Genomic DNA, 17,116 nt, shown 5'->3' on the forward strand with positions numbered 1-17,116 from the left:
CTTGTTTTATGCAATAGTTGTGTTCCTGAAAAGTTGCATGCAAATTGTTTTTAAAAAATAAATATAAATAAAATGCATGTTTGGGTTTTTCATGTGGCTTTTCTTCAAATTAGATAGCTGTGGATTTAGGTTTAAGAGGTTGGTAACGATACATGAAGTGTAAGTTCATGTATACATTTGTAGTCATTAAAAATACATGAAGTGCTTAAACCAAGCTCTTGTCAAAGTGAAAAAAATCTTAACATGACAAGATTTTTACAAAAACATGTTCTTGTTGCAGTGAAGTATTTATTTTTCCCTATCTTTGTTATTTATTTTTAGCTATCATGCCAGGTTCTGAAAAGATCAGAAGAATAGTTGAAGTCTTGAGAGCTGATGTAATCCAGGGCCTGGGAATTCAACTTTTGGAGCAGGTGTATGATCTTTTGGAAGAGGAGGATGAAGTGGAGAGAGAGGTGAGTGTCCCATCAGCCTAATGTGTCAACTGCTTGTGCGATGGAATTCTTTTTAACAGACTTTTGAAATTATCCATTTCACACATTTAAAGCATACAATTCAGTGGTTTTTAGTATGTTCACAGAATTGTACAGCCATTACCACAGCTGATGTTAGAACATTTAATACCTCCAAAAGAGAGCCTGTATCGTCACTCTCCATTGTCCCCAAGCCCTCCACCCCTAAGCAGCCACTGATATTTCTGTGTCTGTAGATTTGCCTGTTCTGGACATTTCATTCTGGACCACAAAACATGTGGTCTTTTGTGATTGGCTTCTCTCAGCATAATGTTTTCAAGATTCATCCATGTTGTAGCATATAGCAGATACTTCATTGTTTTATATGGTCAAATGCTATTTATTCCATTCTGTAGCTATCCCACATTTTGATTATCTGTTCATCAGCTGATGGACACTTAGGTTTCCACTTTTTGGGTATTATGAGTAATGCTGCTGTGAACATTTGTGTACAAGTTTTTGTGTGGACATAGGTTTTCATTTTTCTTGGGTATGCATCTAGGAGTGGAAATTGCTAAATCATATGGAAAGTCTGCGTTTAACGTTTTGAAGAACTGCCAGACTCTTTTCCAAAGCAGCTGCACTATTTTACGTTCCTACCAGCAATGTATGAGGGTTCTAATTTCTCCACATTCTTGTCAACTCTTGTTAGTGTCATCATTTTGATTACAGCCATCCTAGCGGGTAGGAATCCCTAGCTGGGATTTTTATTAGAATGATATAGGATCTTGCTCTAAATAAATTCTAGTTTTGGGGCATCTGGGTGGCTCAGTCAGTTGATTTCGGCTCAGGTAATCTCGCGGTTTATGTGATTGAGCTCCACATCGGGCTCTGGTCTGCGCTAACAGCATGAAGCCTCCTTAGGTTCTCTACCCCCACTGTTTCTATACTGCCTTTTATCCTCTATGCATTTGTCTGTAGTTTTCTGTGTATATACACATCCATCACATCCATATATGTATCATAGGCTTTTTTTGTTTTGTTTTAAAGCCCAAATAGAATTATACTGTACACAGTTTTGTAACATGTGATTTTTACATAATGGTACAACTGAGCTTAGAAGCATAGTCAGCTTCTTGTGGTAACAATCACTTGATCGATCCTGTGCTTTTGAGGCCTTTGCTCTTTTCCTACTGTCGCAGGGCTATTTCCTGATTGAGATGACACTCACTTTGGGTCATGTAGGTTATTCTCCAGTGAGTCAACTGCATTACATCACACCTGCATAAGAAAACTTTCAGAGTAGGGGCGCCTGGGTGGCTTAGTTGGTTAAGCGTCCGACTTCGGCTCGGGTCATGATCTCGCTGTCCATGAGTTCAAGCCCCGTGTTGGGCTCTGTGATGACAGCTTGGAGCTTGGAGCCTGCTTCAGATTCTGTGTCTCCCTCTCTGCCCCTCCCCTACACATGCTCTGTCTTTCAGAAATAAATAAATGTTAAAAAAATTAAAAAACAAAATTTTCAGAGTAGTAGAAGTGCCTGAACAAACATTCTTTTGACTAGCTTTATTTTTAAATATTTGTATTTCTAGTTGTTTGGTGATAATAATAGCAATGACAATAAAGCCTTAAATTCCTAGAAATACAGTTGCTTCTCCACCAATTTATTTATATTGTTTTTGATGCGTTATCTTATTTTATCCAGACACTACTCTGAACACACATGGTCCAAGAACACTCAAATAATAAACCAAATATAAACAGATGTTAAAGATTGGTTTTCATGGGGCGCCTGGGTGGCTCAGTCGGTTGGGCAGCCGACTTCGACTCAGGTCATGATCTCGTGGTCTGTGAGTTCGAGCCCTGCGTTGGGCTCTGTGCTGACAGCTCAGAGCCTGGAGCCTGTTTCGGATTCTGTGTCTCTCTCTCTCTGACCCTCCCCCTGTTCATGCTCTGTCTCTCTCTGTCTCAAAAATAAATAAACTTCAAAAAAAATTTTTTTAAAGATTGGTCTTCAAACGTTATAGCCAACGATGCCATGCTTACCAATGATCTCATTGACATAAAACCACATCCACACCACAATCCCTATCAAAATAACACCAGCATTCTTCACAGAGCTAGAACAAACAATTCTAAAATTTGCATGGAACCAGGAAAGACTCTGAATAGCCAATGTAATGTTGAAAAGGAAAACCAAAGCTGGAGGCATCACAATTCCGGACTTCAAGCTGTATTGCAAAGCTGTAATCATCAAGACAGTATGGTACTGGCACAAAAACAGACACACAGGTCAATGGGAACAGAATAGAGAACCCAGAAATGGACCCACGATTGTATGGCCAACTAATCTTGGACAAAGCAGTAAAGAATACCAGTGGGAAAAAGACAGTCTCTTTAACAAATGGTGTTGGGAAAACTGGACAATGACTTAGCAGAAGAATGAACCTGGACCACGTTCTTACACCATACACAAAAATAAACTGAAAATGGATGAAAGACCTAAACGTAAGACAGGAAGCTATCAAAATCCTAGAGGAGAAAACAGGCAACAACTTCTTTGACCTTGGCTGTAGCAGCTTCTTACTTGACATGTCCCTGGAGGCAAGGGAAACACAAGCAAAAATGAACTATTGGGACCTTATCAAGATAAAAAGCTGCACAGCGAAGGAAACAATCGGCAAAACTAAAAGGCACCCACCAGAATGGGAGAAGATATTTGCAAATGACATATCAAATAAAGGGTTAGTATCCAAAATCTTAAACTCAACATCCAAGAACAAGATAATCCAGTGAAGAAATGAACAAAAGACACAAATAGACTTTTTTCCAAAGAAGACATCCAGATGGCTAACAGACACATGAAAAGATGCTCAATATCATTCATCATCAGGGAGATACAAATCAAAACCACAATGAGATACCACCTCACACTGGTCAGAGTGGCTAACATTAACAACTCAGACAACAAGATATTGGTGAAGATATTGGTGAGGATGTGGAGAAAGAGGAACCCTTTGGCACTGCTGGTGGGAATGCAGAGTGGTACAACCACTCTGGAAAACAGTATGGACATTCCTCAAAAACTTAAAAATAGAACAACCCTAAACTCAGCAATTGCACTGCTAGGTATTTACCCAAAGGATACAAAATGCTGATTCAGAGGGGCACACGCACCCCAATATTTATAGCAGTGCTATCGACAATAGCCAAAGTATGGAAAGAGCCCAAATGTCCGCCGACTGATGAATGGATAAAGAAGATGTGGTATATACAATGGAATATTACTTGGTGATGAAAAAGAATGAAATCTTGCCATTTGCAACAATGTGGATGGAACTAAAGTGTATTATGCTAAACTAAGTCAGAGAAAGGAATATATCATTTCACTCATGTGGAATTTAAGAAACAAAAAAGATGAACATAGGGGAAGGGAAGCATAAATAATATAAAAACAGAGAGGGAGGCATACCATAAAAGACTCAAATATAGAGAACAAAGTAAGGGTTGCTGGTGGGGTATTGCGGGGGATGGGCTAAATGGGTGATGGGCATTAAGAGGGCACTTGTTGGGATGAGCACTGGGTGTTATATGTGATGAATCACTAAATTCTATTCCTGAAATCATTATTACCCTATATGTTAACTAACTGGATTTAAATAAATTAAAAACAACACAACACGTCCACACCTCAGTGGCTACCACTCTAGTCTATTCAGCAGAGCTTCCTTGACTGTGAGCTGTTGGAAGCTGTCAGTTTAGCACTCTTGACTTTTTTTTCAAGCTCTGAATAGCAGTAGGGATCTCAGCAAAGACTGGTGGGAGGAACTAGCTTAACCTCAGCATAGTGCCAAAATGTGGCCAATCAGTGCTTCGAGTAAGTCACAGCAGCACTGGAGCCTTGTCTGCAGGGTTATGAACAAACTGGGCCATTGCTCTGGACAGCCACTGAATGTCACTTCTCCAGCAATTTAATACTAGATGACTTTGTTGTGTTGTTATAAATTTTTATTTTAAAATAATTTTAGACTAACAGTTGCAAAAATAGTATAAAGAATTCCTGAATACTCATATATATTCCCTAATATTACTATTCTACCACTTTTACTTCATTATTCTTTTTCTCCATATGTATAATTATTTTTCTGTCCATTTGTGAGAATGTTGTGGACATGATGTCCCTCCACCCCTGAATTCTTCATTTTATTTCCTAGGAACAAGAATATGTCTTTATATAACCATAGCACAGTGATCAGATTCAGAAAATTAACACCGATATAATACCATTATCTAATCTACAGACATTATTTAAATGTCATGAGTTGTCACACTGATATCCTTTATAGCAAAAGAAAAAAAATCATTCTGTTCTAGGATTCAGTTGATTCAACTCAATTGTTTTTTTTTTTTTGTTTTTGTTTTTGTTTTTTTTGTTTTTTTCAACGTTTATTTATTTTTGGGACAGAGAGAGACAGAGCATGAACGGGGGAGGGGCAGAGAGAGAGGGAGACACAGAATCGGAAACAGGCTCCAGGCTCCGAGCCATCAGCCCAGAGCCTGACGCGGGGCTCGAACTCACAGACCGCGAGATCGTGACCTGGCTGAAGTCGGACACTTAACTGACTGCGCCACCCAGGCGCCCCAACTCAGTTGTGATTAAATAAAGGATTACTTTTTTTAATAGCTTTATTAAGATATAATTCACATACCATGCAATTCACCCACTAAAGTATATACTTCAGGGGCACCTGGGTAGCTCAGTTGGTTAAGCGTCAGACTTTGGCTCAGGTTATGATCGCACAGTTCATGAGTTTGAGCCCCACACTGGGCTCTCTGCTGTCAGTGCAGAGCCTGCTTCAGATCCTCTGTCCCCCTCTCTCCCTGCCCCTTCCCTGCTTTCATTCTCTCTCTTTCTCTCTCTCTCTCTCTCTCTCTCTCTCTCTCTCTGTCAAAAATAAGTAAATGTTAAAAATTTTTTTCGGGGCGCCTGGGTGGCGCAGTCGGTTAGGCGTCCGACTTCAGCCAGGTCACGATCTCGCGGTCCGTGAGTTCGAGCCCCACGTCAGGCTCTGGGCTGATGGCTCGGAGCCTGGAGCCTGTTTCCGATTCTGTGTCTCCCTCTCTCTCTGCCCCTCCCCCGTTCATGCTCTGTCTCTCTCTGTCCCAAAAATAAATAAACGTTGGAAAAAAAAAAAAAAAAATTTAAAAAAAAATTTTTTTTTCAATGTGCACTTCAGTGGTTTTTAATATATTCACAAATACATATATCACTACAGTCAATTTTAAATATTTTTGTCTCCTTAAAAAGAAACCTTGTGGGGCGCCTGGGTGGCGCAGTCGGTTAAGCGTCCGACTTCAGCCAGGTCACGATCTCGCGGTCCGTGAGTTCGAGCCCCGCGTCGGGCTCTGGGCTGATGGCTCAGAGCCTGGAGCCTGTTTCCGATTCTGTGTTTCCCTCTCTCTCTGCCCCTCCCCCGTTCATGCTCTGTCTCTCTCTGTCCCAAAAATAAATAAAAAAACGTTGGAAAAAAAATTAAAAAAAAAAAAAAAAAAAGAAACCTTGTACTTTTAGCTATTGACCCTCTATCTTCTCTTCCTTCCAATCCTAAGGAACCCCTAAATCTGCCTTCTCTCTGTATAGATTTGCCTTTCTGGACATTTCATTTAATAGAATCATATAAAATATATAGTTTTTTGTGACTTTTTTCACTTAGCATAATGTCTTCAAGGTTCATGTGTACAGGAACATTTATCAGTACCTCATTCCAACTGAATAGTGTTCTGTTGTGTGGATATGCCACATTTTGTTTAATTTTTTTTATAAGTTGTTGGACATTTGGATTGTTTCCACCTTTTGCCTATTGTGACTAAATCTGATATAAACACTGGTGTGCAGGCTTCAGTGTGGATTCAGTTCCCTTGGATGTATAATTAGGAGTGGAATTGCTGGGTCACATGGTAACTCTTCATTTAAATGTTTGAGGAACTTCCAGACTGTGTTTTTTGTTTGTTTTTAATGCTTATTTATTTTTGAGAGAGAGAGCATGAGCAGGGGAGGGGCGGAGAAAGACAGAGACACAGAATTCGAAGCAGGCTCCAGGCTCTGAGCTGTCAGCACAAAGCCTGATGCGGGGCTCGAACACATGGACCGTGAGATCATGACCTGAGCTGAAGTCGAATGCTTAACTGAGTCACCCACGTGCCCCAATTCCAGACTGCTTTCTAAAGCAACTGCATCATTTTATATTTCTACCACCAGTGTAAGAGGGTTCTGATTTCTCCCCATATTAGTCAACACTTGTTATTATCTGACCTTTGGTTTATAGCCATCCTAGCAGGTGTGAAGTAGTATTTATTGTGGTTTGGTTTTGCATTTCCCAGATTGCAACTGATGTTGAGCATCTTTTCATATATTACTTTGCATTTGTATATTTTCTTTGGAGGTATGTCTACTTAGGTTCTTTGCCTATTTTTAAATTATTTGTATTTTAATTAATGAGTTATAGCAATTCTCTATATATTCTAGATACAAGTCATATTATCAAATACATGATCTGTGTATATTTTTCCCATTCTGTGGGAATGGGAGAATGTCTTTTTACTTTCTTGATAGTGTTCTTTGAAGCACAAAAATGTTCATTTTTGATGAAGTCCAATTTATTTTTATTTTTATTTCTTAATGTTTATTTATTTTTGAGAGATGGAGAGAGACAGTACGTGAACAGGGAAGGGGCAGAGAGAGAGGGAGACACGGAATCTGAAACAGGCTCCAGGCTCTGAGCTGTCAGCACAGAGCCCAACGTGGGGCTCAAACTCACAAGCCGCGAGATCATGACCTGAGCTGAAGCTGGATACTCAACCGACTGAGCCACCCAGGCACCCCTATTTTTCTTTTGCTACTTGTGTTTTTGGTGTCATCAAAGAATCCTTTGCCAAATCCAAGATCATGTAGGTTTACCTCTATGTTTTCTTCTAAAAGGTTTATAGTTTTAATCTGTGTATTTAGGTCTTTGATGTATTTTGAGTTAATTTTTGTATATTGTATGCAGTAAAGGTCCATCTTCATTCTTATGTATGTGGCTATCTTGTTGTCTGACCTCCATTTCTTGGAAAGACTGTTCCACCCCCTGGTCAAAAAAGAAACAAGTTGACCAACAAGTTGACCATATACACTTGGGCTTATTTTTAGACTCTCAGTTCTGCTCCTTTAATCTGTGTCTGTCCTTATGCCAGTACCATACAGTCTTGTTAACTGTTGATTTGTAGTAAGTTTTGAAATCAAGATAGATGAATCATCCAACTTGGTTATTTTTCAGAATTGTTCTGGCTAAGTCAGAGTGGCCAAAATGAACAAATCAGGAGAGTATAGATGCTAGAGAGGATGTGGAGAAACGGGAACCCTCCTGCACTGTTGGTGGGAATGCAAACTGGTACAGCCACTCTGGAAAACAGTGTAGAGGTTCCTCAAAAAATTAAAAATAGACCTACCCTATGACCCAGCAATAGCACTGCTAGGAATTTACCCAAGGGATACAGGAGTACTGATGCATAGGGGCACTTGTACCCCAATGTTTATAGCAGCACTCTCAACAATAGCCAAATTATGGAAAGAGCCTAAATGTCCATCAACTGATGAATAGATAAAGAAATTGTGGTTTATATACAAAATGGCGTACTACGTGGCAATGAGAAAGAATGAAATATGGCCCTTTGTAGCAACGTGGATGGAACTGGTGAGTGTTATGCTCAGTGAAATAAGCCATACAGAGAAAGACAGACACCATATGTGTTCACTCTTATGTGGATCCTGAGAAACTTAACAGAAACCCTTGGGGGAGGGGAAGGAAAAAAAAAAGAGGTTAGAGTGGGAGAGAGCCAAAGCATAAGAGACTCTTAGAAACTGAGAACAAACTGAGGGTTGATGGGGGGTGGGAGGGAGGGGAGGTGGGTGATGGGTATTGAGGAGGGCACCTTTTGGGATGAGCACTGGGTGTTGTATGGAAACCAATTTGACAATAAATTTCATATATTGAAAAAAACAAAAACCAAAATTTTTCTGGCTATTCTGGGTCCCTTATAATTCTATGAATGTTAGAATTTGCTTGTCAATTTCTTCAAAGAGGCCAGCTGGGATTCTTATAGGGATTGCATTGAACCTGCAGATTAGTTTATATAGAGTATTACCATCTTAACAGAGTTAAGACTTCCAGTTCATAAACATGAGGTGATTTTATGTTTATTAAATTTTAGATCTAAATTTCTTTAAACAATGTTTTATAGTTTTCAGAGCATAAGTTTTATACCTCTCGTTAAATTTATTCCTGAGTATTTTATTCTTTTTGATCTTAATGGAATTTTCTTATATTTATTTGGGATTGTTTACTGCAAATGCACAGAAATAAATTTGATTTTGGAAATCTTGACCTTGTGTCCTGCAACCTTGCTTAACTTGTTTATTGGGTTTAATACTCTTTTTTTTTTTTTTTTTTTTTTTTTTTTTTTTTTTGTGCACTCCTTGGAATCTTCTCTATATAATATCACATCATCTGTGAATAGAGTTAGTTTTACTTTATAGTCTGGATGTCTTTTACTTCTTTTTCTTGCCTCATTGCCCTGGCTAAAACCTCCAGTACAGCATTGAGTAGAAGTGGTACAAGTGGAGGTCCTTGACTTGTTTCTGATCTAGGAAAGAAAGCATCCAGTCTTTCACTATTAGTTGACTGTGTGTTTTTATAGATACCACTTATCAGCTTGAAGAAGGTCCTTTCTTTTCCTGGTTTGTTGAGTGTTTGTTTGTTTTTTTTTTTTAATCATGAAAAGGTATTAGGTTTGTCAGATGCTTTTTATTTCAATGATCATATGGTTTTTGTTTTTAATTCTGTTGATAGGGTGTGTAACATTATTGATTTGGGGATGTTAAACCATCCTTGCATTCCTGAGATAAACCTCATTTGGTCATACTACTACTTCTAGGTTACTGGAGTCATGTTTCTAGTATTTTGTTGAAGATTCTTTTGTCATATTCTTACCAGATATTGGTCTTTAGTTTTCTGTGATGTCTTTGGTTGTGTTATCAGGGTAATAATGGCTTCATAGAATGAGTTGGGGAGTGTTCCCTCACCTTCTGTTTTTTGAAAGACTTAGTGAGTAATTGGTATTCTTAATTTTTTTGTTGTTTATTTGAGAGAGAGAGAGTTCATTAAAAAAAAAATTTTTTTTTAACGTTTATTTTTGAGAGAGACAGAGAGACAGAGTGCGAGCGGGAGAGGGGCAGAGAGAAGGGGAGACACAGAATCTGAAGCAGGCTCCAGTCTCGGAGCTGTCAACACAGAGCCTGGTGCGGGGCTTGAACTCAGAAACTATGAGATCATGACCTGAGCTGAAGTCGGACACTCAATGGAGCCACCCAGGAGCCCCTAGAGAGTTCATTTTTCTAAGATTCTGCATATAAGTGAGATCATACAGTTTTTGTATTTCTCTGTTTGACTTATTTCACTTAGAATAATGCCTTCAAGTTTCATTGATGTTGTTGCAAATGGCACTGTTTTTTTCTCCCTCACTTTTAAAGGACATTTTTGCCAGATAAAAGATTCTTGGTTGACAGTTGGGTTTTTGTGTTGTGTTGTTGTTTCACTTTGAAAATACTGCACTACTGTCTTCCGCCCTCCAAAGCTTCTGATGAGAAATCTGATATCATATTGGAGATCCCTTGTATGTGATAAGTTGTTCCTTTATTGCTGCTTTCAAGATTCTCCCTTTCTCTTCCGCTTTCAACAGTTTGATTATAATGTGTCTGGGTAAGAACTGTTTGTTTCATCCTAGAGTTCATTGAACTTTCGGATGTTTATATTCATGTCTTTGTTAAAACTTCATACATCTTGGCTATTATGTCTTCAAATCTCTCTTTCTCTTTCTTCCCCTTCTGGGACTCCCACTATACATATATATCTGTCTCTTCAAATCCCCTGAAAGTTGCATCAGCTGGAGGGGGAGAGGTTTGTAACTGTCACTGAGGGCTGCAACAGTGGTTGCCTGCTTCTGTGTTTGCAACTCTGTGAGCAGAAGAAGCAATCATCCGTCAGTACACAGACCCCCAGGACTTGGAGGACAAGTTCTTATTGCCTACCCTGGCTCCACAAGCTGTGTGCAGACTGCTCCAGGAACATCTGCCCACCCAGCTGCCTGCTACCAGGCTTGGGGGTGCTAGGAACTGAAATTGACTGAAATTAACCACAATTTACCAGCCTTCCCCTAGAAGTTACAAGTCTTTAATAGACTGCAGAGGTCCAATATAGTTACATCAGGCATTTTGTCAGGGAAGTTTTTGTCCATGTGAGGAGAAGAAGTCCTGGTGCTTTCTCCTCTGCCCGCTTTCATACATATTGTGTAATTACTTTTTAAAAAATTTTTAGTTTTTTTTATTTTTGAGAGAAACACAGAGTGTGAGTGGAGGAGGGGCAGAGAGAGGGAGACACAATCCAAAGCACGTTTCAGGCTCTGAGTTGTCAGCATAGAGCCTGATGCTGGGCTGGAACTCCCAAACTGCAAGATCATGACCTGAGCCAAAGTCTGACACTTAACCGACTGAGCCAACCAGGCACCCTGTATTGTATAATTATTTTAAAATCAGTTCCGAGAAGAAAGGAAAAACAATATGCATATATATTAGGTTTTATTTTCGTAATTACTCTGAGGTGTCATCTGAAATTGGCCCCTGGTAGGAGGAGGGCAGAGAGAGGGGGAAGGAAGAGGCAAACACTCCACGTTGGTAGGTGGCAGTTTTAATAAGGAAGGGAACTTACATATGAGGCTTGTCTTGGGCAGCCACAGGATGAGTAGATCTCCACACCCACCTGCCAAATCTCAGAAGTTCACATTATATATATATATATATATATATATATATATATATATATATATATATATATATACATATACATATATATATATACACATATATATATACACATATATATATATATATATATATATATATGTTATATTAACTGAGTTCAATCACATATACTGTCCAGATGGTCTCAACACCACATCACTATCTCAAGGCTATGCCCTTGGGCAGCCTTTGGGAGTAGGGAAGGCGAATGGAATGTACATTCCAAGGACAGGAGAGGATGGGAACCTCTAGTTGCCAGGATTAGGTTCACAAGTGAACCAGAGGTCACATCCTCTCCATAACCTCCCCTCAAAGTAGTGCTTTTATGTTTCCATGTAAATTAAAATTGTTGTCTAGGGTCTTTTTGATTTCAGCTTGATAAACTACCTTTAGTAGTAGTTCTTTTTTTTTTTTTTTTTAAGTTTTTTAATGTTTATTCATTTTTGAGAGACAGAGACAGAGCAAGAGGGGGCGGGGCAGAGAGAGAGGGAGACACAGAATCCGAAGCAGGCTCCAGGCTCCGAGCTGTCAGGCAGAGCCTGACGCAGGGCTTGAACCCATGAACCATGAGATCATGACTGAGCTGAAGTTGGATGCCTAACCAAGTGAGCCACCCAGGCAACCCTGCCTTTAGTAGTTCTTGTAAAGTGGTCTGCTAGCCACAAATTCTTCACCAGGGAATGTCTTTACTTCACCTTTTATTTTTGAAAGACAGCTTTACTGGCTATGGGATTCTTCTTGCTTGACAATTTTTTTTCTTTGAACACTTTGAATATAGTATTCCACTGCCCCTTGGTCTCTGTTGTTTATGTTAGCTGTTAATGTTATTTCAGTTCCTTTATAAGTGATACAGTTTTCCTCTTGCCACTTTCATGATTGTTTCCTTGTCTTTGGCTTTTAGCACTTTTGCTTTAATGTGTCTGTGTGTAGATCTCTTTGAGTTGATCCTGCTTGGAGTTCATGGAAATTTCTGGATGTGTAGATCAGTGTTTTTCAATACATTTGGAAGTTTTCAGCCATTATTTCCTTTTTTTTTAGACGTATTTTATTATTTATTTGTTTGTTTAAATTTATATCCAAGTTAGCATATAGTGCAACCATGATTTCAGGAGTAGATTCCTTAATGCCCCTTACCCATTTAGCCCATCCCCCCTCCCACAACCGCTCCAGCAACCCTCTGTTCTCTATATTTAAGAGTCTCTTATGTTTTGTCCCCCTCCCTGTTTTTATATTATTTTTGCTTCTCTTCCCTTGTTTTCATCTGTTCGTACCTTAAATTCCTCATATGAGTGAAGTTATATGATACTTGTCTTTCTCTGACTGATTTCACTTAACATAATACCCTCTGGTTCCATCCACGTAGTTGCAAATGGCAAGATTTCATTCTTTTTTTATTTTTTTATATATGTATTTTTAATTTACATCCAAATTAGTTAGCATATAGTGCAACAATGATTTCAGGAGTAGATTCCTTAGTGCCCCTTACCCATTTAGCCATCCCCCCTCCCACACACCCTCCAGTAACCCTCAGTTTGTTCTCCATATTTGTGAGTCTCTTATGCTTTGTCCCCCTCCCTGTTTTTATATTAGTTTTGTTTCCCTTCCCTTATGTTCATCTGTTTTGTCTCTTAAAGTCCTCATATGAGTGACGTCATATGACTTTTGTCTTTCTCTAATTTCACTTAGCATAATACCCTCCAGTTCCATCCATGTAGTTGCAAATGGCAAGATTTCATTCTTTTTGATTGCCGAGTAATACTCCTTTGCGTATGTATATACCACATCTTCTTTATCCATTCATCCATTGATGGACATTTGGGCTCTTTTCATACTTTGGCTATTGTTGATAGTGCCGCTATAAACATTGGTTGCATGTGTCCCCCTGGATGAATACGTAGTAATGCAATTGCTGGGTCATAGGGTAGTTCTAGTTTTAATTTTTTGAGGAACCTCCATACTGTTTTCCAGAGTGGCTGCACCAGTTTGCATTCCCACCAGCAGTGCAAAAGAGATCCTCTTTCTCCGCATCCTCGCCAACATCTGTTGTTGCCTGAGTTGTTAATGTTAACCATTCTGACAGGTGTGAGGTGGTATCTCATTGTGATTTTGATTTGTATTTCCCTGATGATGAGTGATGTTGAGCATTTTTTCATGTGTCAGTTGGCCATCTGGATGTCTTCTTTGGAGAAGTGTCTATTCATGTCTTTTGCCCATTTCTTCACTGGATTATTTGTTAGTTGGGTGTTGAGTTTGATAAGTTCTTTATAGATTTTGGATACTAACCCTTTATCTGATATGTCCTTTGCAAATATCTTCTCCTATTCCGTCAGTTGCCTTTTAATTTTGCCGATTGTTTCCTTCACTGTGCAGAAGCTTTTTATCTTGATGAGGTCCCAATAGGTCATTTTTGCTTTTGTTTCACTTGCCTCCAGAGACGTGTTGAGTAAGAAGTTGCTGTAGTTGAGGTCAAGGAGGTTTTTGCCTGCTTTCTCCTTGAGGATTTTGATGTCTTCCTGTCTTACATTTAGGTCTTTCATCCATTTGGAGTTTATTTTTCTCGTGGTGTAAGAAAGTGGTCCAAGTTCATTTTTCTGCATGTCGCTGTCCAGTTTTCCCAGCACCATTTGCTGAAGAGACTGTCTTTATTCCATTGGATATTCTTTCCTGCTTTGTCAAAGATTTAGTTGGCCATATGTTTGTGGGTCCATTTCTGGGTTCTCTTGTAGCAGGATTCTCACGCAGAGAGTCATGACACTGAGGCTTTTCTTTCCAGGAAGCAACTTTATTCCTGTTGGTACTGCTCAGTTGGGTTCGTACCCAAAGAACTGAGCCCTGAATGCCACCTGGCATACTTTTTTATATATTTTTTACTTCTTTGCCTCCCATATATGGTAACACACAAACATGTAGTCTGATTAAGTGGTCTCATGTTACAAGGTCATGAGGGATGTTGTCATATAGGCTGTATAGCCAGGTTGCCTTGAGATTTTTTTTCTTAGGGAGGGGACCCTACCACCTTCCCCACTTTGATGCTCGGACCCCTCTATTTTGGGTCATAGAACATCATCTTGATTTAGAGGTTTATATTTTTATAACATCGTTATATGAGTGGCCATCCTTTTTTTTTAAAATTATGGCCTCAGTGAGACTGGAGGCAGACCAGGGGACCCAAGCAAGGTAGGAGAATTAAGCAACCTCCCAGAACTAGGAGGATAATTTTTATGAGACTTTTGAATCCTCTGAAAGTTGAAAACCATCCTCCAAATAACTCCCCGGGGTTTTAACTGTTACAGGTCTGGACAGGGACATGAGCAGTCCTTTTTATTTGACTTGTGATCTCTTCTATGACTTTTTTTCTCATTATCTATCTGTAGGCAGCAGTTGCTTAGGTTAAACTTTTTACAAACTTTTCCCTCAGAAATAAGTAGGTAATCTAAGGCCAAGCGATTTTGATAGACAGCATGGCACATTTTGGTTTGTTCCTTGGCTAGTAGGTTAAGAGCTCTGGCAGTTTTATTGGTTATAATTTTTATAACTGCTTATAGTCTCATTATGTGGTTTATTTGCATGTAAATGGGAGTGCGGTAGCCCTAAGACCCATCTTCTGGCCAGGTGGCAGGGCTATAATAATGGATTATACACTTGGGAGGCCATTTATCATCTTTTTAATTGCCAGTTTGTAAGGCACGCTTCTTCCTTTGAGTCTCCTGTCCCTATACATTTGAACTCTCAAATGTTTCTCTCTGTCAAGTGGAAACAGGAAGAAAGATGGATGAATAGTTTTCAGCACATATGACCCTGACCAGACTGAGGGAAGTACTATATAGGCTGTCTTTCCACATATCTAGTATAGTCCACCTGGGGCCTGCCATTTGATGGCTGCGTTGATATTGTCTCAGACCTATCAGAGGTGAGAGAAGTTAAACAAGGGGTGGGGATCTGATCTGGCTCAAGGTGATCTGGGGTCCCCCACCATTGGGTTTTCTGGGCAGTTGAGTTATAAAATCTTTGGCCTAGGCATGTTAAGTTTTTAACAGAGATGATGATGAACTTTTTCCCCACTAGGCAAGATAGTTTTTCCCAGTAATTGAACTTTTGAGAGCCAAACCCTGGTAGTAGGACTGGGGTATGTTGTTTTACTATAAAGTTTGTGGGAATCTAATTTTTTAGTCTCTTATGGCCATTGTTTCCCCATGTTGGTACCAATGAAGTATCCTATCCACAAAAGGAAGGTGAGTATTAACAGAAACCTCTCACATGTCCAGCTGGCTGGGGTGGCCTTGGACAATCCTATGGCAAAGAGTAGAGCAAGAATCACAATAATAGTGAGAAACAAGGCATGACAGTGCATCACAGTACGGAAACAGAAAATAAGGACAGTCTTTTGTTTCATCGGACCATTGATTCCTCAAGCTTCTGCCGTGCCTACATTAGTCAGCTTCTGGAGTGACTAAAGCAGGGTTGTAGTCTCTTGGAGCCTCTGGAATTGCGGATTGCTTTTTTCATATGGTCAGCTTGCATAGCATTGGTGGATTAGGAATGCACTCCCAGTTTTGAGATGCTGGCTTCATTCTGCTTGTGGTGAATCCAAGGGCCCACTTCAGCTACCTTTACTGCAGTAGGGGTGGACAAAACGACAGTGAACAAGCCCCTGCAGAGGGGTTTTAGGGGCTGGACATTCCACTCCTTTATCTATATTGCATCTCCTGGTTTAAAGGGGTGAGCATCTGTGGTCAGATTCACAGGGAATCGCTCCCTGACCCAGTGGTGTAAGGTGGTTAGGGTAAAGCCAAGGGCCTGCATCTGTTGTCTTAGAGTTAGATTGCCTATCTCATTTAGATCCCCCCTTATGCCCTTGATAATGGGGGGAAGGCACCCAAAAAGGATTTTATAAAGGGAGAACCCCATCTACTTCTTTAGCCTCCCACTTGCAGCTGTAGTCTGCTTTCTGAAGTTTCCCTATCTCTCCCTGCCTAATGTTAACCCTTTCCCTATTTATTTCTCCCCCAGAGTAGGGCCTGTACCTGCTGTTAGGAAACAGGGACGATGACCATTCTAGCTTTTTTAAGCTGATAAGAGACAGTGTGGGGGTACAGCAGTTAGAGTCTACCCCAGGGTCGGTCAAGTAGCCCACAGTATGGTTCTACAGGAAGGCTGGCAGGCATGAGGTGGCATAATTATTAGCAGACACAAAGAGAAGAACGCAAAGTAAAGATTATACTGACCAACAAGGTGGCGTCTTAAGATAATGTCTACAGTTTCCAAACCTGTCAAACAACCTAGGAGAGACTCTGACTTTGTAAACAACATATGTCAGGGAATCTCTCATGACCCAGGTGATGGAAGAGCAGGAGTAATAAGTAATCAATGGTGGCTCTATTTCCAAGAGTTTGGCCCTAATTTAATTTAAAAAGTTTTTTAAATCATCTACTACTTGTGAGGTGTTATTTAGAGTTTTGCTGAGTATAAGCAGACGGTCTGATTTATTTTGAGGTATAAAACTTTTTTTTTTAATGTATATTTATTTCTGAGACAGAGGGAGACAGAGCATGAGTGGGGGAGGGGCAGAGGGAGGGAGACACAGAATCCGAAGCAGGCTCCAGGTTCTGAGCTGTCAGCACAGAGCCCGACGCGGGGCTCGAACTCACAGACTGTGAGATCACGACCTGAGCTGAAGCCAGACGCTCAACAGACTGAGCCACCCAGGCGCCCTGAGGTATAAAACTTTTTTTTTTTCAACGTTTTTTATTTATTTTTGGGACAGAGAGAGACA

At 39.9% G+C, this 17,116-nt stretch overlaps 1 protein-coding gene and 1 pseudogene across 6 annotated transcripts in view; one reads left to right on the plus strand and one right to left on the minus strand.

Annotated features, from left to right (window-relative positions):
* Nucleotides 1-17,116, plus strand: part of NEK4 (NIMA related kinase 4) — a 51,803-nt gene that overhangs the window by 22,060 nt on the left and 12,627 nt on the right. For 5 of the 6 annotated variants that reach the window (XM_086698004.1, XM_086698002.1, XM_086698003.1 and 2 more), the window contains one exon: nt 322-455. In XM_086698004.1, the coding sequence (XP_086554130.1) occupies nt 322-455 (134 nt within the window). Of the gene's footprint in view, nt 1-321; nt 456-1,654; nt 2,093-17,116 lie in introns of those variants that run through there. The other variant, XM_086698001.1, reaches the window with a different exon arrangement.
* Nucleotides 3,353-4,382, minus strand: LOC147583591 (ATP synthase F(0) complex subunit g, mitochondrial pseudogene; annotated as a pseudogene).

Source organism: Puma concolor, chromosome A2 (assembly GCF_028749965.1).
Source record: "Puma concolor isolate L17-30 chromosome A2, mPumCon1.1.hap2, whole genome shotgun sequence".
NCBI lineage: Eukaryota > Metazoa > Chordata > Mammalia > Carnivora > Felidae > Puma > Puma concolor.